Source organism: Zychaea mexicana (genome assembly GCF_025766255.1).
Source record: "Zychaea mexicana strain RSA 1403 chromosome Unknown BDB00scaffold_96, whole genome shotgun sequence".
Taxonomy (NCBI): domain Eukaryota; kingdom Fungi; phylum Mucoromycota; class Mucoromycetes; order Mucorales; family Lichtheimiaceae; genus Zychaea; species Zychaea mexicana.
In genome coordinates, this window is record NW_026516759.1 from 22,205 (window position 1) to 45,061 (window position 22,857).

The 22,857-nt window shown below is 43.1% G+C and overlaps 6 protein-coding genes and 1 non-coding gene across 7 annotated transcripts; 3 read left to right on the forward strand and 4 right to left on the reverse strand.

The window, feature by feature from the left end:
• Window positions 1–1,598: 1,598 nt before the first annotated feature.
• On the forward strand, window positions 1,599–1,991 carry BDB00DRAFT_771442 (uncharacterized protein; the record flags this gene model as incomplete). Its single annotated transcript, XM_053119963.1, has 1 exon — window positions 1,599–1,991. A coding segment is annotated over one exon (393 nt), but the record flags the coding sequence as incomplete, so codon positions are not given.
• Window positions 1,992–2,066: 75 nt separating this feature from the next.
• On the forward strand, window positions 2,067–2,807 carry BDB00DRAFT_771402 (uncharacterized protein; the record flags this gene model as incomplete). The annotated part of the gene is made up of 1 exon (XM_053119957.1): window positions 2,067–2,807. The coding sequence occupies one exon, from the start codon at window positions 2,067–2,069 to the stop codon at window positions 2,805–2,807; it is 741 nt and encodes a 246-aa protein (XP_052975282.1).
• A 2,401-nt stretch (window positions 2,808–5,208) lies between these two features.
• BDB00DRAFT_771420 (uncharacterized protein) lies at window positions 5,209–6,129 on the reverse strand (the record flags this gene model as incomplete). The annotated part of the gene is made up of 1 exon (XM_053119959.1): window positions 5,209–6,129. A coding segment is annotated over one exon (921 nt), but the record flags the coding sequence as incomplete, so codon positions are not given.
• Window positions 6,130–6,133: 4 nt separating this feature from the next.
• Window positions 6,134–6,206, forward strand: BDB00DRAFT_t102. Its single transcript has one exon. It is a non-coding gene; the product is annotated as a tRNA-Pro (tRNA).
• A 4,174-nt stretch (window positions 6,207–10,380) lies between these two features.
• On the reverse strand, window positions 10,381–11,961 carry BDB00DRAFT_845305 (uncharacterized protein). The gene has a single exon (XM_053125066.1). The coding sequence runs from the start codon at window positions 11,842–11,844 to the stop codon at window positions 10,582–10,584; it is 1,263 nt and encodes a 420-aa protein (XP_052975284.1). The 5' UTR covers window positions 11,845–11,961; the 3' UTR covers window positions 10,381–10,581.
• An 854-nt stretch (window positions 11,962–12,815) lies between these two features.
• BDB00DRAFT_771435 (uncharacterized protein) lies at window positions 12,816–18,915 on the reverse strand (the record flags this gene model as incomplete). Its single annotated transcript, XM_053119961.1, has 19 exons — window positions 12,816–13,118; window positions 13,192–13,274; window positions 13,360–13,801; window positions 13,886–14,011; window positions 14,076–14,255; window positions 14,357–14,650; window positions 14,711–14,917; window positions 14,980–15,152; window positions 15,229–15,398; window positions 15,474–15,623; window positions 15,713–15,931; window positions 16,033–16,232; window positions 16,328–16,488; window positions 16,571–16,702; window positions 16,798–17,083; window positions 17,157–18,119; window positions 18,235–18,444; window positions 18,516–18,704; window positions 18,787–18,915. 19 exons carry the CDS (start codon window positions 18,913–18,915, stop codon window positions 12,816–12,818), a joined length of 4,617 nt encoding a protein of 1,538 aa, XP_052975285.1.
• Window positions 18,916–20,713: 1,798 nt separating this feature from the next.
• Window positions 20,714–22,710, reverse strand: BDB00DRAFT_845311 (S-adenosyl-L-methionine-dependent methyltransferase). The gene is made up of 3 exons (XM_053125067.1): window positions 22,090–22,710; window positions 21,642–21,980; window positions 20,714–21,565 (listed from the first exon to the last, which is right to left on the reverse strand). The coding sequence occupies exons 1-3, from the start codon at window positions 22,636–22,638 to the stop codon at window positions 20,921–20,923; spliced, it is 1,533 nt and encodes a 510-aa protein (XP_052975286.1). The 5' UTR covers window positions 22,639–22,710; the 3' UTR covers window positions 20,714–20,920.
• Window positions 22,711–22,857: the final 147 nt, after the last annotated feature.

A 22,857-nucleotide genomic window follows, 5' to 3' on the forward strand; every position in this document is an offset into this window, starting at 1 on the left:
CCGCCACGGCCCCTCGACGCACTTGGCGACTTCAAAGGTTGAAAAAACCTGAAGTACTCGAACGCTATGCTGACAGGTTTACAGAGTCTACAGGTGCTCTTTTGGGAGATATCCGTTCTACACTGGAAACCGACGATTTGCATCCGAGCGCTGAAGTGTTGGAGGCATTTGTCGATCGGTTGAACACAGCTGTATACGATGCCTTGGATAATACTGTCGGGCGCAGTTGTCCTCGTACCGACTCCCACAAGTGGTTTTGGAACGACACACTCCAGCAACTAGCCGACCGTCGTCAAACGTTGCATAAACGCTGGCTTCGATTGCGCAATGACATTGAACGCATTACAGCCCACAGTGACTATATTGCTGCGTGTACTGCTTTTCGCAAAGCGGTAAGGGCTGCTCGGAAGCAGAACTGGAATGACTTTTGTCAAAAGCTACAAGCTGACCCAACCGAAATGACTGCTGTTGTTAAACGAATGCGCCTGCGTAATCGAAGCAACGTCACACTTTCATCGCCTCAGGGACCACAAGCTGCTGCTGATAACATGGCTGCTCACCTCGAGCGTGTGTTTGGTGGCTCTGTGTCACCTCGGCTTTCACCCGGAAGCAATTTCGACCGAGAGCAGAGGACCTGCTGGCACCGGGCAGACATTGAGCTTGCTATTGCGGCCTTGCCAAACCGTAAAGCACCAGGTTGTGATCATATTAAAGCTGAAATGCTCAAGCCCATTGCATCAAACATCACCCCACTCTTGGATGGACTCTTTACCCTCTGCTGGCGCTGGTCATGGACTCCTATCTCGTGGCGTACCGCACAAGTTGTCCCCATCTATAAGAACAAAGGTTCTGCTGACGATCCTTCCAAGTATCGACCCATCAGCTTAACCTCGGTCTACCGCAAGCTCCTTGAACGATGTGTCATGTCCACCCTTCTCCAGACTATGCCAACCCTCGACATCGCACAAGGTGGCTTTCGTGCTCTCCGTGGTACCCTGGATCAGGCCCTTTGTCTCCAAGAACTGATGCAAGCATATAGCTTTAATGAGGGTGGTGTGCAGCGCCCTCCAATCGTCGCTTTCCTGGACATAGCAAGTGCATTTGACAGCTGTAACAGGCGCGTCATTTGGGATACGCTTCGGCCTTATGTGTCTGAACCGCTGCTCAAGCTACTGCGAAGCTTATTCGACGACGTTGTTGTTCGAGTAATCCTCTCCAACGTGGCATCCCGGGACATATATCCACGGCATGGTGTGCTTCAAGGAAGTATTTTATCTCCCATCCTTTACTCTATTTTTATCGACACTCTTCCCCGTTTACTACGGTCTGTGTCCTCTCATCCCCACCTTGTGCGTGTACCTACCCCTCCCTCTTCTCGGTCTCTCAATTTTTGCTCGAGTCGTCCTTTTTCTTTTGCCACCCCCAATGCTGCTCCGCGATCTCTGCTCGAGGACTTGCAGGCACCTTCTTATAACCCTTACCTTATCCCGGACGATCCTGCTACTGAGAACCGCTACCCCCACTCCTTCATCCCTATCAATTGTCTGATGTATGCTGATGATGTTGCCATTATCGGTGATGCTCGTGACGTACATATGATGCTTTTGGCAGCGGAACAACACTCCAACCTCCTTGGTTATCGGTGGAGCCCTACAAAGTGTGAAATTCTCAATGCCAACCCTCAAGGGGAACCGTTCACTTTATATGGTACAGAAATTCCTCGTTGCTCGTCATTCAGATACCTTGGCATACCCTTCTCTTCTCTCGGGTTGGATCGCGATATGCTCGTGGCACAGTCGAAGACCAAAGCTCTCTCAGTCATGAGATTGCTTCGGGATAGTGGCGTCCACATGTATGGTTTTGGGCTTACCTCTTCCCTCCGTGCCTACAAGATCTTTGTTCGTCCAATTATCGAGTACGGCCTTGCTATTACTTTTCTTTCGGCTCAACAAACTGATGTGATAGAACAAATTCAAAAGCAATGCTTGCGAATGTGTATTTGTCGCAACCCAGTTGAAAAAGCCATCGGCACTGTCACCCTTTCTTACCTTTCTGCCCTGCCCGACATGCGTACTCGCTATCGTATTTTACAAACTAAATTTTCTTTACGCGCACAAACACTTCCTCGAAGCACCCTCGTAGTCTGTGTTGTCCCGCACATTTTGATTTCGCAGAATGAAGCCCGTTGGCCAGCCCTTCGGCGCAATGTAATCTGGAAATCCGTCCAACAACTCATGAGCCGGCCTAACTCGCCACGGAAGCCTCTCAAAGAAGCTATCCGCGCTCATATGCAAGCTGAAATTGATAAACTTGTAAGGCATCCTGCCAAATACATAACCATCAAACGAGGCTTGCGCCAACCTGTATGGGATCCAACTCTCTTGTTGCCGTGCACCAAAAAAGAACGACACCGGCTGGTCAAGTGGCGTCTTGCTTGGCTGCCTCCAACACCGTCAGTACCTTGCCAATGTGGCTCTCCTAAAGCAAATCGTGATCACCTTACTTCTTGTCCTCTTCTCTCTTCTGAATTCCGCTCCTTCCGCTGGTCTCTCTCCTCTCTCACACCCGACCCCCCTACTAATGCTGATGCCATTGATGTCGCATTAAACTTATTGCCGCGCAAAGTCACCGCCAAGCTCGGTAAATGGCACCGACTATGGCCGGCACTTCTCTCTCTCCTCCGCCGCATTGATGAAATAACATCCGACACACCTTTTGACGATGAACCTCCTGCAGGCTCACTTCTTCTTGAGGCTTCGCAGAGTCTCGATTCCCCTCCTTCTTCCTCCTCCTCCTCCCCTACTTGATGTATCTCGCTCTTTGTATCCACATATCAATATTTGCATCCGGCCCTTGCCAATTGGTCTCGTACTAACTCTCTACTCTCTCTCTTTTTTTATCTTTTTTTTTCTCTCTCTCACCCCAATTCGGAGTTTTTTACCCCACATTTTCATGCTCTCCAAATTTTCTCCTTATCTCCCTACTTCTTTAACTTCGCTCTCATATTCGTCTTGATCTTACTTCCTGTCTCCCTCACCGCTCTCTTTATACTCCCTTAGTTTTTTCTCTTATTGGTAGCAGAGACACTACTGTATAGGTTTTTTTTATCTTATTATTTTTGTATAAGCTGTTCGCTATCTCACTCTCACCCATACTACGAGCGCATCATGAATGCTAAACTTCAGTGACGATGCAAGGCTCTTAATAAAACTTTTGAACTATACCATCAACCCAAGTTATACCTGCTATCTTGTTACTTTGCCTAAGGCTGCCATCTATGGAGGCACTCCTCCTCCTCTCCTCCTCCTCCTCCTCCTCACGACAGGAAAAGTAGTATCTAAGATGGTATAAGAATAGTGTATACTGCATAAAGTAGGCAAGAATCAGGTAGTGAAAAGTAGGGGTTGCAATTAGATGGGTCAGGTCGTGTCAAGGGTCTGACCCGTTGACCCATAGGTCAAGAAAACTCTGACCCGACCTGACCCGTTCAACCCGATGGGTCAAAACTTGGGTTGACGGGTCACTACTGATTTTGATTTAGGGACAAAGGAGGTGCCAATCAACCTGAGCTTGAGCACTAGAAGTGCAAAACTACATGTATACACAGCTCTCTAAGATGATGGCACGCAAATTCCTAGCAGTGCTAGCAATATCTACATTTTGTGTGATTATTCTTAAAGGTAAAGGGGTTTGTGCCATAAGAAAAGAAATCGTTTACGCTCACATGCATTAAAGAAAGCATAATGGCTAAAGTGTGGTTAAAAATCGACTTCCTTTAAATGCCCCTAATCCTTTTCCCTTTTCTTTTCATTTCTTCCTTCTTCTTTCATTTTTCTTTTCTTAATTCCTTCTACGTCTTTTGTCAAATCTCGTCTCTCACTGCCACTCTCTATTATCTATTCTCATTGTACTATTGCTACTTCTTTACTACTATTACATATATTGCTTATAGCTTACTTATCTTACACTTTTGAATATAAAATATGATCCCACAATGAAAAAGAATATAAGTACGTTTTATGTTACAGTTCTATAGCAGACATTTTGACAACTACATCTTTAATATAATGATCCTTCCCAACAAGAAGATTGACTACTTGAATACAAGTATCTCATAGATATCATATGTATACACGGGTTACAACGGGTCAACAGGTCGAGTCAATGGTTAGACGGGTTGACCCATGGGTCAGAAAAGCATCAACCTGACCTATTGACCTGTCCTCAACCCACGGGTCGGTTTTGACCCGTGGGTCAGATTGCGACCCCTACCATAAGGAAACTTTGAACAATGGTGGTTTTTAGCTACACTGCTTTTGTATGTTTTACATAACCGTATTTATCATTTTCATTAACAGCTGGACTACAATGTACCATTTTCTTGATCAGTAGTGTTAACCTTACTTTACAAACGGCTATTGTATAATCCAGCTCAATACCGATACTGTCACATAACACATTATTTTTAAACATTTTCAGTAAGCGATTTTCACTTGCAGGGGACTAGCGTCTATAATGATTGGATGGCTTTCTTGCAGGTGTCTATGGTAGGATAGTCGCGGCGTTTATAAGAAGGAGTGGGGGTTTTTTGTTGAATTTTTGAAGAGTTTTTTGGTGTTTTTTCTAACAGTTTTGCATAAACTTCGAAAACTACTCAAAAAGTGATGAATAGCGGAACTGACACGTGTGGTGTTTGGAAAAGGACAAAAGGTAGTATATAAAAAGGGAAGAAGAAGAGGTAGAAAGGGTTTAGAAGAATAAGGTTGATATGCGGTAAAATACAAATAGGGGTTGATGGTGTAGTTCAAAAGTTTTATTAAGAGCCTTGCATCGTCGCTGAAGTTTAGCATTCATGATGCGCTCGTAGTACGGGTGAGATAGCGAACAGCTTATACAAAAATAAAAAGATAAAAAAAAACCTATACAGTAGTGTCTCTGCTACCAACAAGAGAAAAAACTAAGGGAGTATAAAGAGAGCGGTGAGGGAGACAGGAAGTAAGATCAAGACGAATATGAGAGCGAAGTTAAAGAAGTAGGGAGATAAGGAGAAAATTTGGAGAGCATGAAAATGTGGGGTAAAAAACTCCGAATTGGGGTGAGAGAGAAGAACAAAGATAAAAAAAAGAGAGAGAGTAGAGAGTTAGTACGAAACCAATTGGCAAGGGCCGGATGCAAATATTGATATGTGTATACAAAGAGCGAGATACATCAAGTAGGGGAGGGGGAGGAGGAAGAAGGAGGGGGATCGAGACTCTGCGAAGCCTCAAGAAGAAGTGAGCCTGCAGGAGGTTCATCGTCAAAAGGTGTGTCGGATGTTATTTCATCAATGCGGCGGAGGAGAGAGAGAAGTGCCGGCCATAGTCGGTGCCATTTACCGAGCTTGGCGGTGACTTTGCGCGGCAATAAGTTTAATGCGACATCAATGGCATCAGCATTAGTAGGGGGGTCGGGTGTGAGAGAGGAGAGAGACCAGCGGAAGGAGCGGAATTCAGAAGAGAGAAGAGGACAAGAAGTAAGGTGATCACGATTTGCTTTAGGAGAGCCACATTGGCAAGGTACTGACGGTGTTGGAGGCAGCCAAGCAAGACGCCACTTGACCAGCCGGTGTCGTTCTTTTTTGGTGCACGGCAACAAGAGAGTTGGATCCCATACAGGTTGGCGCAAGCCTCGTTTGATGGTTATGTATTTGGCAGGATGCCTTACAAGTTTATCAATTTCAGCTTGCATATGAGCGCGGATAGCTTCTTTGAGAGGCTTCTGTGGCGAGTTAGGCCGGCTCATGAGTTGTTGGACGGATTTCCAGATTACATTGCGCCGAAGGGCTGGCCAACGGGCTTCATTCTGCGAAATCAAAATGTGCGGGACAACACAGACTACGAGGGTGCTTCGAGGAAGTGTTTGTGCGCGTAAAGAAAATTTAGTTTGTAAAATACAATAGCGAGTACGCATGTCGGGCAGGGCAGAAAGGTAAGAAAGGGTGACAGTGCCGATGGCTTTTTCAACTGGGTTGCGACAAATACACATTCGCAAGCATTGCTTTTGAATTTGTTCTATCACATCAGTTTGTTGAGCCGAAAGAAAAGTAATAGCAAGGCCGTACTCGATAATTGGACGAACAAAGATCTTGTAGGCAGGGTTGATGGTGTAGTGGTTATCATTCTCCGTTTGGGTCGGAGAGGCCCCGGGTTCAAATCCCGGTCGACCCCCTCGTTTGTCTCACATATGTGAGCATTGTCGAGTATATTTTTTTATTTTGTCGCAGCATATTTCTCGGCCCGAAACATGAACCAATGAGATCCACGGACCAATCGTGTGTATTGTCCGTGTTCCTCTTTTATCCTTTGTGCTTACAAGAAGTTACCACACCAATCGCGATAATACTTCTCTAAAACATTCAAAGCACCAATCCCCTTTTTTACTCCTTCCACGATTATTCATCAACCTTCATCAGATTTGTAACCATATTAGTAATGTTGATATTGTATATTTTATTGCTTCTTATAAGTTGACCAAAGGGTATAAATACCTTGGATCAACAATCACAATAGAAGGTATCTAGCTACCATCGTATTATCTTTGTGGTTACCTATCGGTATTACTCTTCATGGTCTTACTTCTCTTCGTGGTCTTCTCCTACTTTGTGGTTCTCTCTGTGTGGTCTACTCTTGTGGTTTCTATCTATATAAATTACGCCAATTTTTGTCGTCATTTTGTAGAGTAATATCACAGAGAGTAAGGATGACCCACAAAGGAATTACCACATAGATAGATGATATTGTATTCAATAAAGATGACCCATATTTATACTGTTTTTCAAAACTAATGCTATGAACATTCCTCGACCTCATTAAGTGATCATCCTTAACCTCGATGAACACATATTAATTCCCTAAGTATCAATATCATCCATCATCATCATCCTAGTCAATTAACAACCTTAATACCAATCTTTCTGTTTGTTCACATCATTAAATTCCTTGGTAAAAAATAAGCATATAAATACCTTAGTCTTCAAATAAAAATACATCAGTCAGTTATCTTGTAGTCCCTAATTTCTTCCCTCGTCATCTGGTCTCCTACCTCCAGGTTTCCTTCTTGTCTTGTCCTATTCCTGTCCACGCCTTACAACTGAGTATATGCAAAGTAATGCTGCGCATAACGTTGATGACTGCTGTTGCATAGCAAGGCAGTACACGAGGAAGTGGCTGCGCATTACGTCAGGGACGACTTGACGACCGCAGTAAAAGAAGTATCTATGGTTGTTAAAATAATCGAGTATTGCACTACGACATTTTTTTTGGTCCGATGTCGACGCTGGGGAGGGAGGGTGGTGATCTTCATTCATCAATTCATATCATCCCCACTTTATTAATTTTGCTCAAGCAGCAACGCCTTGCTTTCTGAACAGCTTTGTTCCACTCAAGCCTCTTAGTAGAGGGACTTTGAGCAAATGAAGCAAGGAACCCAGTTGATTGTGTAGTGAACCACATTAATACAGTGCTCAAGATATCAATTAATAAGACATTCAGTTAAACATTATAGCACACACATATGAATAATACTACGGTATTCCGGCTAAACACTACTGAATAGAGCCTCTCACTCAGATGGTTCACCTTACGTGAACAGGACAATGAACCACCTCATCAGCCATTATTACAACAGCTAACGCCGGTTTCAGAGATATGCCCAATTAACATAGCGACTTTAGGAAAAGCTTCGATACGTCCTTGATCCAGCGTCTATCACATAGTTTATCTGCTAGTTGGATGAATTGATGTCACCGTCTTAATAGCTAGAATATAAAAGAGTTTTTTTTATCTTTTGTTGGAATTAAACATCATCCCAAAGATACTGAATCTTGTCCCTTATAATTATTATTGAAGCTCCATCATCACAGAGTGGATAGTTCAAATTGTTTATACTATAAAAGGACGCACCAGGGCAAGCACTATAAACGTTAGCCAGTTGATTGAATGTTTCAAATATATTTGCTAAATTTGCTAGGTATGGCTTATAAGAAAGTTAATTTAACCAACAAGCAGCTTCGTTTTATTTTGCTGTATAAAAAAGATGATCGGCACAGCCCCACTTTACTGTAGTCCTGCCTTTACCCCAACTTATTAGCTTCTCTTGTTGTTGAGCACCAATCCAGCGCTTTCACAACTCGACCGTTTGTATGCTATACTTACAATACTCGATGATTCCTACCAACACTTTAAAGTTTATCTTTGTAGCCTTTGTATGACACTGTTGGCTTCTTTGCGAAAAAGAAAGGCATTACTGGAGGTGTATGAAGAATTACTACAGTGGAGAGTGGAGTACACTCACTCTTTTAGGAATGACAATGAGATGTTAACACAGAGAAATTATTTGATATAAAAAAACCTTGCTCAGTCGTAGTAAACTGATACAGATCTAAAAATCAAGCACATTACCCGTTTGCAGAAAGTGTAAATTTGTAATAACGCAACGTGTCCTAGCAATGAATTAATCGCATCTTCACAATGATACACGAATTAATAAAAAAAAGACACAGTTTAATGAGTGTTCAGTGAACTATTAAGTCTGATGTACGGGTCTTCAAGTTTCCCTTCTCGATAGCAAGCGCTGAAGGAGGAGCTGAAAAGCAAAGATAATAGTCCTCAAAAGCGCACACGCCAATAAAGCAAAATTATATATTGGATGTTGGGGTATGGTAGCCAATCCATGCGTCAGCATCTTAGATTGTTTCCAATTCTGGTTGCATAGGGCTATTATAGAGACCCCAATTATAGTACTTTCATGAGTGACTGCAGTAGCATCTCAGTATCGTTCTTATAGCTCTATCTAGCTGAATAGGAAGGGCATCTTTATTACGCCCTTCTGTACAAATATTTGCTCTGCTTTGATATTTCATACGTATATTCCTCATTATTATGCATGATGCTCATCATGCTTCTAGATTTTTTTCAGTGTATGAGATTGTGCAGATAGTGCGTGCCATCGTATTTCTATTGTACCCTTAAATTTTTAGCGTCACACCGCAAAGAATCTTCTCGAATTCTAGTGCCATAGAATTTTCATCCATATTTAAGAATCCACTTCATAGTCAGGCTCTGGTTATATGCAAGGAAATCAACGGCTAAAAGTATGATATTAAAGTGTCGAAAGGAGAAGTGATTTAAAGTTAAGGAAAGGCGCTGATGGTTGCTATTAGCTTGCATGAGATAGCAGCGAGAAAGACCATATAACAAACATTGGGTTCTCATACAGTTGAAAAAATTCTCGACTGTTACGAAGCGAAAGTTAAAAGCAGAGCTAAAATCCATAAATTACAAAACTAAAAAATATGAGACAGACTGCTCATGTCAGAGAGTTAAGAGCCTTGAGTTGAAATCAAGCTTAAGAGTAGAGTAAGCTTTTATATCTTGATTTAGTAAAAAGTAAAGTTTACGCAACAGATCATCCTATATATCTCAATTATTAGCTATATTATCAAATTGGCTAAAGATATTCTATTGTGGTATCGCAGAGTGACGGCTAGACTCTGGATACGACGGAAATGAAGTGTGAATAAAAGGAAGAAGGTTATTTATGACCACAAAGATGCTATTAAAGCTACTGTGATGGAAAATGGAAATTGGAAGTCAAGGATCGGGAATGTTTACTTCCGAAAAACCAATTAGGAGGTTCTTATTCTAGAGGAATGTTGAAGAAGAAAAGGATAAGATATGAACCGAACTGATAGTGAATGAAAAGAGAAAGGCTATTTATACTAATTGGCACCCTTTTGTCTCTAGCTATAGTATCATTGGGTTGCTAATGCCAATGTGATGAAAGCTCTTGATAATGCGGCAAAAGCATTTGCTAATACGGTGTAAGCATTTGCTAAGGCGGCTAGAGCACTTGCCATGAAGCATTGGACTAATCCAGTGAGGGTGCGAGGGAGATTGAATTTTGGAGAGGCAAAAATTTTGGGTGATGATGTGAAGTAAGGCTTTTATCAAAAGGCTACAATTTGGACTACACTATTATATCGACGGTAAACAACCGACAATGTCTGATTTTATAAAGGGTAGAAGCGCGAATTAAATTCTAGTCGTAGCGTAAGAAATGGCTGCTCTTATACCAGAAATCGTAGTAGTAGCTGTTCCTTTGTGAGCGGATTGCAATTTCTTTGCCGGGTCAAGAAGAAAAGTAAAATATTTTGATATTGCCGCACCGTAATATTTGAAGGATCAATCATGTATGAAACGAAGTAGAAATCAATTGACTGCTATCAGCAAGATAAGCTGAGCGATATCTTTTTGAGCTCTTAAGTACAGTCGTACATTTACTCTTCTATAAATCTTCTACTGCTACAGACCTTTCATTGTTATTAGAAGTATAATAAAGAGGGTTTATTAAGTATTCGCGTTAGCGCTGTAGGATGCAATATAATGCGATGAATTATAACGGTAATTATAGGGTATAAAATAGATTAAGGTACAGGTAGGTAGGTAGTAGGTAGAGAAAAGAAAGGAGAAGAACAAAGCATAAAGAACCATCTATTAGCTCTTAGCGCAGATCTAAGAAAAAAGGAGGAAAGGAATGGTATAATTAAGGTGCCCATTGACCGAGTTGATGGGCCAACTTGAGATTCTTCGCGTACAAAACCAGGGAGTCCTGTTCGAGCTTGACAATTTTAGCTTCCAACGTTGCTACTGTCATCCGCAAGCTTTTCTCTTCGGCTTCCCAATTAATAAGTCGCTTTTGGCACTTTTCTTCTGCTTGACGTTTCAAAGTTTCCATCCGGGAAATCGTTAGTGCATCCTCCTGTCTTCGTTTTTCAAGCACATCATTCTGACATTCTTGTTCAGCAAGCGCTCCAGCCAATTCGCGGACCTGGCGTGATACTTGGACTTTGAACGCTTCTTTCTCTTGAAAATATCGTGCTGCAGCTTGTTGTTCCCATGTCTGCCGCTCACCCTCGTAATGCTGAATGGTCGATTCTAAGTTTTGTATTTGTGCATCACGCTCTGCGACGATGGTTTGTCGACAGTCGCATTTTACTACTGTTGGTAGTGGCTGTTGTTGTCGTTGTTTTTTTGCTAGCGAGTTGGCGACTTCCAACCTGAGTTCCAGCTCTGCGATGGTTGTCTGCGTTCGTGTGAGCATGGCGCGTGCTTCGTGATAGGCTTGACGCTCCTGCTCCCTAGATTGTTCATCTGCATATCTTTCGGACGTCAATGCTGGTCTGACAGACATTAGAGTATCGAGTTGATTATGATGCTCAACTTTAAATGCTGACTGCTCCTCCACTTTTTCCGAGCTTTCTTCGTCGTTGTCGTTTTCGTCTTTGCTAGATGTTGATGGTGGCGCAGAGGAATCTGCTGGTCTCTGGGCTTGGCTGAACTGATTTTGGACTGCATTTAACTCTTGTTCCACCTGAGATCTTTCCCGCTCGCATTCCTTCAACGCTAACTCCAACTCACGAATGCGCACAAGCAGTGGCTCTTTAACAGAGTCTAATTTTTGCTGTATTTGTGGCTCCAATGCGTCAAAGGTGTTTTGCGGTTGGGGTTCCTCCAAGTCATGGGAGCGCTGGTGTTGCTTTTGGTGACGGTAGCGGGAATGATCGTCCATGATGTGTCGACACCGCTTTGACCGCACCACGCTAGAGCGACCGTTACACAAAATTGACATATTTGTGTGCCGAACCACATGGCGCTTGTCTCTTTTGAGATCGGCCCACGATTCTAGGTATGTCTGCAGCTGCTTGCAGAATGCTGACAGGGCTTCTTCTGAGTGCGCGGTTGACATTTGGAATTGATACACCATGCCAAGCAGTCGTTGGACTCGCATGCTTTCGTGATATTGCATACGGTAATGCTGCTGACGCTGATGTTGACTTGACCGGATTGATCGTCGTTTTTGTTGCTGTTGCTGCTGTTGCTGATGATAGTCGTATTGCTGCTGTTGTGGTGCATTAAATGTAGAAAAATCTTGCTCTTCTTGAATAATATCGTCGTTATTATTACTAGCTACACGTTTATGGAATAACTTGCCACTGGCAATTGGAGGCATACTGGTCCGGTGCATGCGCAGCTTTTTTGGACTCGTGGATCGTCGATGAGCAAAAAACTCGCTGTTGCGTTTGCTATTGTGCATGCTGTTGGGCCGTGAAAAAGTCGCAGACAACGCTGAAGAAAGCGACCATCGATGATTAAAGTGTGGTCCATGCTCTGTTGTCCAGCTCGTAGGTGTGTTGAGCGCAGTGTCGACTTCAGAAGAGTAGTCTGTAGCCGAGTCGTCAGCTAGTGTTGGCGCATGAGGTGGAGGTGCTGGTGGCGGCCCTCGAGTAGCGATGTCGGTCATTACTGTCGTTGAGAGGGCAGTAAAGAAAGAAAGATGAAAAAAAGAAGCGGGGAAAAAAAGAAAGCAGCACAAAAAATATTGACTGTCGTCCTAATACTGGAGAGGGCCATGTAATACTGTAGAAACGAAAATCTGAGTAATGTAACAGCGATGTACTTTTAGCGAGCGAAATGGGCCAAGTACGGCTGAAGCGTAATTATAATTTACATACTCTAATCTGCACTTTTTTTCCCGGGCCGAAATTTGCTTGGCATGGATACTCAGCTAATGCATTCTGATGCCATCTTTCCATTGTCGGTTCGTCGGTTCGTTGTCAAACTACGATAAAGGGTAACCATGCAACCTCTGTTACACAGCCGTGCCACCACGCGCAAAAAGTAGCCCCGGCATACAATCACAAGATATCACTGCTAGTATTAATGCATGTACGGCCATTTATGCTTTATTGGTGTTGTTTTTTAGGATTTATCCAGTTTTTAGTATGGAATTCCGTTGGTAAGTTTTTGGAAATAGTCATACATGACCGTTCTTTGGTTCTCAAAAGAGTCTCGAATTCGCATCATAATAAAGTTAGCCGCTACCCGTTCGGATCTGTCCAGCTGAAAGCGCACCTGCATGCGACGAAGTGTTTCTCCTTTGAAGCAGGGTAATCCTGACTCTAGCATAAGCGCGACAGTCTGGCATATCTGGTCGGCAAAAGGTCTACTGGCAAGGTACGCTTTGACCACCAATTCTGAGAATTGTTTGAATGCTTGCTCGTCACTGCCGCCACCCATGACCTTTCCACAAAATTTGTTATCGGATAGCTGATACAAAATGCATTTAGTAGCATGCATAGTTTGCTCCCTTTACCTGTATCATCTCTGTAGTGAGCTTAAACGGCGAGCTCTCAAAAGTGATACCACCAGGTGCAATGTCGAAAATGAATCCAAAGTCTACAAGAGCGTGCACAATCAAGCATATTTAACTTCCAATTCCCTCAACAGTGTAACAGCAATAGCTATAAGGTATTGTTCTTACCAATATGAAGAATATGACCTTGGTCATCCAGCATAATATTACCGTTATGCCTGTCCTTAAACTGGAGCAAATATGAAAGAACCGAATATGCGGCAAGGCTCTTAACGAAATTGGATCGAGCTTGCTGAAAGCGGACAGAATCTGGTTCACCATACTTTGCCACAAAATAATCGTACATGTTGTTCACTTTCTCTCTACCCAACTGGTCGCGAGAAATTGCATGCTTTATGACATCAATCACACCTTGACCCGGCGCAGTTGCAACGACGCGATAGGGGAATAAGTACAGATCCAAACCGACAGAATTAAAAATTGTCTTGAATACGGCAATAAGTTGCAAGGCCAGTACGTCTTGCCGACAGTCATCGCCCACTTTGAAAATAGCGCTCAGAAGAATCTCTCCTTCTTTCTTTTTGACCTTGAATGTAGCCATGAATGGCGCCTATACGTGTATTTTGGTATAGCCGTTAGTTTCACTTGTAAAATTTTAGTCAGTTGAGTCAATGTAAAAAACTTGTTGGTCCACCTTGGCGTGACTTTGTAGTGGCTTTCCTGATTTACGTTCGATGTCAACGACTTCGCCATCTGGATTGCTGGGAAGATAGACTCCCGGGTCTACTTCGATTTTACCCAATTCTTCATCCAATCGTATCTGTGGTCCAAACCCAAGTTAACTTTGCAGCTAATACCCTTGAATATACACCATCTTTACGAACCTTTTGCTTCGGCTTCTTTTCGCTCTGTCCTAACTTTATATATTCTTTGAGATACCCTGAGATGGCGGTAACTTTGTTGAAAAACGTAAACTCGCGCTCGTAGAACTCGCGATCGTCCCCAGTAAAAGAGTTGGCCAGTTGATCCACAATTCTTTCAAGTGTTGGTTTTATCGGATCGGGCTGATGACATCGAGATATAGATATTTATTACCAACTTGCGACCCGTCGATAAATGCCTCGTGGTATTTCTTTTGTGCTCTGTGTGTATACATTCTACGTACCTTTTCACATTCCTTGTCAGCATCAAGATAGTAGTTTGCTTGCATGTTCCAAATAATCTGATGTGCAAATAGCTGGGACTCTTGCGCTGCTTCCATGATATACTTTTCCACATAACCGTAATCATCGTAGCGTAAGGCTTGTACTATTTGAGGGACATAGAAGAATACCAGATCGACAGGATAATATTCAAGCGAGCGCATAGCATATTGTAAAATATGGGGATTGTCCCTAAAAGCGGGCAAAAAGTAATTTGTTGCTGTAATCGGCGGTACAGGTGCCCAGTACTGTAGATGCTAATAACGATAGTATAAGTTTCCCTTCTATGCTCAAATAATATGCTCTCTCTACTTTACCCTGAGGTCGAGTCTAGCATCTGGTTGGAGTCCATCACCAAGTAGTAGTACTAGAGCCTCGGGTATATCCACCGCATCGAGTGTGTTGTTTGCCACTAATTTATGTAGCTCCTTGTGCACGATGGGTTGGATGAACCTTTTATCGAGCTGGATAGCAAGTTTTGGCGATAGCTCCCAAGCAAAACGGATCATTTTCTTCCATACATCCTGCTCAAAGAGTAAAAGGATCAATTCTCTATTCACAGCTGCTTTTAAGGATATTTGCTTACATCATTTGTCATGCTCTTTTCAACCGTGCCAACAAAGGTCGGTGGACGACCATGACCCATGTCATTAAGCGGATTGCACCAGACCGATAAGCGCGACAGCTCGCTTTCAAGGAACAATAAAAGCAGTTTCTTCTTAGAAATATGTTGCTTAATAATGTCATCTTTGGTTTTATCTAATGAAACATGAGTATAGAAGACCGAGAGGTAAGACATTTCAATCTGCAGTTTTTTTTTAATTTTGATATTTACCGTCCACAAACTTATACAGGCCTGCTGCGATTTGAGAATTTGACGAGCGTAACGGTGAGCTCGTTAATATATGCGCTAACCGTGGCATATCCCTGTTGACAGCATTGTATACATCACTCAAGAGTTTATACTCTTGTAGTATATAATTTTTCCTGGATCCATAATGCCACCTAGTATAGAAATCATGAAGCATCGTTAAATAAGTGATGATTTTAGCAAAAGAAGGTGCAAGGACGGTCCGTTACTTTGGTGATAATGAAAACCAGCAGAATGCAGAATCGTAAACTAGGGTTCGGAACCTGTGTTCTGCCACAGCTTCCATACGAAACGACTGTAAAATTCGGAATCCTAGTAGAACTAGATAGAATCGTGGTTGTCTGGATAACGCATGCGTACTAAGTATATGTATTTATCAGAGAAGAAACATTAATTTAATTGGATGGCTGTATTTTCCGCAGGTTCCTAGTAGATTATAATTACATACCTCATCAACCGAGCATTGTGAAACGTTTCTTCAAGTAATCGGGTAAACAGACCAACAATGTACTTGTCGTGATGACATATTGCATTTAACCGACTTTGCAGAAATGAAATCCATGTGATATGTGGTGTAAAAAGCTCCTCTGCCTTTCTTTGTGTCTCTTGGCGCACAGATGGATCCGAAGGTTCATAGGTCATAAAGCTGTCAAATGGATTCTTGTAGCTTTTCTCAAAGAGACAGAAAAAATATGACACGACAGACTGAGTGAGATGACTTCATATTCAAACATGCAAATATGCTTTCACAACAAGATGAAATTTTACCTGAGATGAGGCGAAAATAAACCTTTCCGATGCCGATGAGACCAGCGCCACATGTTTAACATTTCAACCATCAATCGTTTCTCTACGTCCGGTCGTTCGACCAAAACCCAATTCCACACACTGGTCGCAATATCGATTGACTCAGGTGTAAATATCTGGGCCGGGATCCGTACAAGGTAGCTTACGAGATCGGGATGAACCTATATATTTACAATGACAAACAAAGCAAAGCCGTAAGATATTATTCTATCATGATGACATGAAGAAGAAGAGTAACAGCGACGGTTATACAGACATCCTTGAGGGAAACTATGACAGCTGCCGCTCGAAGCATAGTCCGATTGAGACGCTGAACATAGATGTATTTCTTATTCTTGACATCCTCAAACATGCGTTGGAGTATTGCTATGCCAAATAGCTCTTGATTATCGCTGAAACTGTCACTATTATCCAAGTCTGGCAATTTGTCTAAAACCGAATGTCTCATTAACAACAGAGTCCATTTATATAGTTTTTGCTGCTCTCCTACAACCATTACCTTGGTTTCGATCCAGGGCCGCTATATAGCTCGCACCGGTAATCTCACCAGTGTAATAGCGCCTAGATGTAAATCCATAGACATAATTGGAAGCGTCGTCTGGCACTACACTAGGTACCTTGGGAGCAAAGTCTTGTGGATGTTACAAGGATTGTTAGCTTTTTCTGCCCTTTGGAAAAAAGGTATTGTTTCTAGCGTTCTACTTATAAACGACTTTCTTTACGCACCTACAGTGAGTTGGTTTCTTGCCGCTGACTTTCCGATTTCTAATGCTAGAGTTCGACCCAAATGAATAGCGTCTATGTGCACTCCAGCACCGAATCGATCAAATTCTGCCAAATAATCTTGAAGCAGACTAGTTACTTCAAGCGGAGAGAGATCCATGGAAAATTGCAGCCATTTTTTGGCATGATCGTACAGGCTAGTGCAGACTTCTTTACGATAGACATACGAATCACCCAGCTCTAGCGTTACTTTTGCAAGCTCCGAAGTGTAGTGGAATACTGGGGTGTACTAGTAAATGATCGTTTGCGGATATGTCAGTATATATAATATCAGGCCGTAGTTTGCAAATCCATGAGTATACCTCATCGCGATATTCGGCTTCACAGGCCAGCCACGTCAACTGCACTAGCTCGAGCAATAATGTAATTAGTGATTTTCTTGCGAACATTTGCGGAAACGCATTAACCATCCTGTTGGTTATGTTAAGCGCCATAAGATGTACACGTTGTAGCCGATGGCAGCAGGAGATGAGGAGTTCCCGCATTTGGATGTAAAGCTCATCATCCAAGGATTGCACGGCCGCCTTTTGCAATGCGTCACGAATGAATACGTCCACAACTCTTTCCATGATATTTTGCAAACAGTGATCAAGCGGGGAATTGATCGCTACAGCATTGCTCATGAAATATCGAAGAATATAGCTGCAGTTACCCATCTGTCCTCGCATTGTCTCGACGTGATAGATGCTCAACGTGAAGATGATTTTAGTGAACGACAAATACTTGATATCATACAGACTACCGACGAGCACGCCTTGTAGTTTCTGCCGCATACTTGTTGCTAGCGTTGATGATGGCTCGCCTGCACTGAGAACCGTATTGTATTCGAGATCACTTTCAAGATGGTCTGTTGCTGTTTCAATCACAAGTGCCGGCGACTTTTTGGCAATCACCATCATGTATTCGTGCCACTCGCGCTCCCACATGGCGTCCGACGTAAAACCAAAATACACGCATTGGAGCCAGGCATTGCGGAAAAGTACAGCCATTTCCTCACACGAATTTCTGTGGGGGTTAAAGTCGCTATGCTCTAGTAGTGCGTGCAGCACCGTGAGAAGGCAGCCAAGCCTTCCTTTCAACGATGTTAAGCTTCCCTCTGAAGCATCCTTGTGCTTCCCATGGTCTTTCTTGGCCTCTGCAACAATCATGCGCTCGATGAGGATGCCATTCTCAATAAATAGCGTGAGGATATTGCGCAGATAGCTTTCATAGAAATCGGGTCGCTTACAAAGACCTCTTGCAAGGTCAAGCTGCGCTTGCAATACCTAACAGTGCAATTGTTCCATTACAGGTTATCAACTTTTGTTATAAAGCACAATAGCTATATGTAATCGTTAAAAAAAGGCACGATGATGAGCCGGAGCCAAAATGATCTCTTACCCCGTTAAATATCTGTGCATTGTTTTCTTTGTTTTTCGTCGATGTCAATGATTCGCGGTACAGCAGTGATAAGAGGTTGATAATGTCGTTGAAAACAGACTCGGGACTGACAAGTGCTAGTTGAACTAGTTGCTTCATGATTGGAGATGTCGACGGTGCTGACAATAGTTTACGCCTCAAAAGAACCATAGTGAAAGCTTGTGCAGTAACCTAGTATACATATTAACCTGTCGTTCGTAGTTTCCCTCGATTTAACAAGTTCAAAATTCATCTGTGCATACTTCATCAGCCTTTAAATGAACCGCAATACCAATTATAGCAGCCATCTGCTGTCGTTGTCGTTCGTCGCCTAGTTCTCCCGCAACTGCTTCTGTATCGTGCCGCATCTCGTCGTCGTATCTGGCCATTTCATTCAGGAGTGCATAAAGGGTGGATATCGCTGCTTGAGACCGTTGCGATGGTGGTCTTGACTGTATAATAAATGAGATTAGTTTTGTGTTTAGGGGACAAGAATAGTGCTCAAAGGGTAAAATACTAAACCGACTTTATTACCTGTACACATTGAGCAAGACGAACAATGACTAGTTGTCGGATACTCATTTCATTTGTATTCCCACAACACGGTGAATCGAGCAAAGTAAAGCTTGCAGTAACTAAGAACCGACGAACCGTATTTATCATGGCAGTTGTTTTATTCGGAAAGCTAAAATTGGGTTGACGAGCCAAATTTCATAATTCAAGCAGTTTAGCCGACAGTAATTTGTAGAACACCGGAGCACTTACTTTATGGCGATTAATGCTACAGCATCTAATGCGGCAATAGAAACCCATGGATTGCTTTCTTGGCCTAGTGTGCGATCAAATAGACTCTCATCTATATGACCGAATACTGCATCATCAACTTGACGGAGGTATACAGATGTCAATGCAGCGACATGCTAGTAATAAATAATCTTCTGAGCCTTCTTCTTTTCTTCATATCTGTCTAATACAAGATTGTAATCTCAACAGAGCGAATCAGCAACCAACTTACCAAGCTCAGTCCCATAATCTCGCGCATATAGCTATCCATTTTCTGTTCCTTCGACCCATGTTGCTTCAAGTAGTCCCTTGCATCGACGTAGTATCCAAGACTTATTACATAAATCGAGCTTAACGTTCGAGCAAGATCCTGACCCGGATCATTGTTTGAACTCATTAAATTCCGCTCCTCATTGTAATTGCTGCTGTTACTACTATCATAAGTATCATGCTGCTGCTGCTGCTGATGATGATCATCCTGTTGAGTGCGTTCCATGAGCAGCGACCACGAATGCTCGATTTCAGTAGTCAGATACAAATCTTTGTATCTTGGATGAAATCGTTGTCCATGTTCTGTTGATGCGGAAGACGCTACAACGCCGCGTCTAGCCACGATGCGAGCCAAGCAATTTCTCCAAATGATCAACAAGTCGTAGATCATTCGGTTGCCACTGAGAGGCATACTTGCATCCCAATACATTGTTAGAATACGTCGACTAGCAGCTTTCCTTTTATCCGAGTCATCACCGTCGAGACAATGACTAATCGCTTTTCGGACTGTATCCAGTACGTCGTCATTAATCAGGGAGCGAGTATTGATGCAGATAGCCGATAGCTGTTCTGGCTTGAAGATAAAACGCGAGAGCTGGAACGATCGTAATAGCCCTGCAAAAGCAGGCAATACAACAGCAACAATATAGTTGGCTAACACATTTTTTTTGCAGGAAACCGATTCATTTTAGCTTTTGTCTTTATCAAACGAGGGGCACCATAACGTATCATCACTTACGATCTTCCTCTTCCACAAGTTGAATAATTCGGTGTGCCAAGCTCCAGAGCACAGATACGATATTATTGCGTAATTTAGAATTATTGTATGCTATTTCCTGAAGACCAGATGATAAGGTATATGCTGCCATGTCGACCAACGCTATTGGGGGACCTAAATATGATATACACAATCAGCTTCTAGTCAAAGCTTCATCTAATGGTGCGGAAAAGAATAAATTCTTGCCTTGCTTGACCATCGGTTCTTGCCAATGAAATGCAGGAAGGTAGCGCACGTATGCTATTAGACGACTTATGATCTGGTTCTTTCTGAGCTCGGACCCGGATGTACAGCACGCATAGTTGACCAATGCACTAAGCGACTCCAAATCGCGTTCTGTCTGTGGATGTACAAAATTTATGCAAAAATAAAACCAGCCGGTGAGATAGTGATACGCTTTATAATGAGCTACGAACAGATAACTAACCATGGCTCCCAGTGTCGTGGGGGCGTTGTTTCGCGTAAAAATACCAAAACCGCTATCGAGTGGAACGTCGGGACAAGATGACATGAGACGATCGATTTCGGTTTCGGTAGGAAGCGATCGCTGATCAGCCAGTACAATGGACAAGCTCTCGAGGATTTGACCATGTAAACTTCCGCATGTGGATCTAGCATAATTGCGGGACTCAGTCTTTTGGTTTTACCTTTATATGAACAAGTGAGCATATTAATGATAGAAGAAAACATTTACATCATTAAGAGAAAGTGTGATACGCGCAGGTAAGAGGATATGAGATATGTATAGTGCTGGTAGTATGTGACACAAAGAGCGAAATAAGCACGGTTTAGCAGCGGTAAAACAGTAAACTTATGGTTGTGGTTGTAATGTAAATTTTAAGTAATCAAAAACTTCATATTTTCATAATACATGAGCATCGGGTTTTCACCACTGCGTGTAGTAGTGCGCTCTATATCGCCATAGCGTTCGCAGAAATCGCGATGCGTCAGCACCTTGACGCTTTTATCGCTTCCAGCACGCGTGCCGCGACACACCAACAAGTACATGTCTCTCAACAGTTCAAAGTTGGTCGGAAAAAAGATATCAAACCAGCCGGGCTGGACCATGTATGTTGAGCATGGCACCATCGTGCCTCTGTACCGCGTCTGCACAACGGGTCCATCCACGCCTTCTACGGCATCGGGTAATTGTGAAAAGTCGGATAGGATCAGTCGATGGTGCGGGAAATGACGTTTGAGGGTTTCCAAGAACAAGAACAGTTTGGTCGGAATGAACTCGGGTGCTGTGAGGTTGGGGCCCAACGGCATCAGTTGCAAAAACTTGTGCCACAGCTGCCGTGACAGAATAGGGCTTCGGTATCGCGTTTGTTTCCGTGTTGCTAGGTAGCGTGAAATGAGCGCGTCATTACCGACCGGTTCGTAGAGTTCCGAATAGTCGCCCTTTTCGTCTATGCTGACGAGTGCTTGGTATGGTTGCAGTGTCTCCAAATCGTAGCGTATCACGTCATGTGCAAAGTTATCCTTAATGTGATAGCATCGTATGCATGCATGAGCGTTACAAATTGCGTACGGTATATGCCCTTTTTCTTAGACTTACAATGACTTCCATGCCCAAAAAGAAACACTCGTCGGGCACATGGATATCCCAGTCAAAGATACTCTTGTTGATGATCTTGACGCAGGTATGCTGTTCGGTCACGTCACGAACATCTTGACTTTCGGATTGACGCTCGGCAAGCTTGCCTGAGATTTCGATAATGTTGTACTGTGTGCGCTTGTAGACAGATGGCTCGTACTTTCGGATGTAATCGAGGATATTCATCATGAGCGTACCGTTACCAGCGCCCATTTCGTAGATAATCAAATCCTTGTGCGGATACAAGTTGAGCTTGTATTCCGAAACCATGTATTTTGCAACGGCGTAACCGTACCAAGGCTAACATTTGCAAAATACATTAATAAAACTGCAACAAGAATTGTGGAGGGAAGAACTAAGGAAGGAAGTGATAACCTTTCCCTCCCCATCCCCATGCGTAAATATTTACCTTGAAGAGTTCAGTAGGCGTGTGCCAGACCTGCCGTGCAACCTCGTCCACTTCATCGATCTCGCCTTCGATATCCTTGTACATCTTGGCCAGCAAGTCCATAAACTCCAAATGGTCCCGCAGCTCTGTAAAGTCAACATCCATTTCTGGCGAGAAGATAACAGCTTGCTTTGAAAAGTAGCCATAGTTGGGATTGTATAGACAATCGTCGATAAAGTCACGACTCAACATGCGCGTACGTGTCGGTGGAGTTTTGGCAGAAGCCACGTCCTCAGCCGTTTTCCGTGAATATTGTGGAATGGGCTTATGTTGTTGATCGTTAAAGAAGGGATCGAGTAGGCCATTGCGAGGGGCAATGACTTTGGCTGAATTAGTGGCGGTAGTAGTCTTTTGTTGTTGAGTCGCAAGCCATCGTCGTAGTTGACACGGTCGTAGTGATGCTCGCAGTTGTGTGGGTGATGAAGCTTCCGGGCGATGCTTCAGCAAGTTAGTAGCAGTAGTAGTAGCAGGACGTCGTGCCTGGAATAACAGCCGTCGTTGTAGGGTCATATACGAAACCAAAAACTTCAAAGATCTGGCAACATACAGCGCCACCCCCTTGGGTGTGCGCGAGAGCGAGAAGCTGGCCTTTTTAAATTCCGCTATAGCGAGTTATTAGTCAGGGCTTAAGAAGCCCAAGGTTGATCGACTCAGTTACTGTACCAACGAGCGTGTTTATCCGATAATAGAGACACACCCACAAAGCACATGTGTCATGTAAGTGTGTTT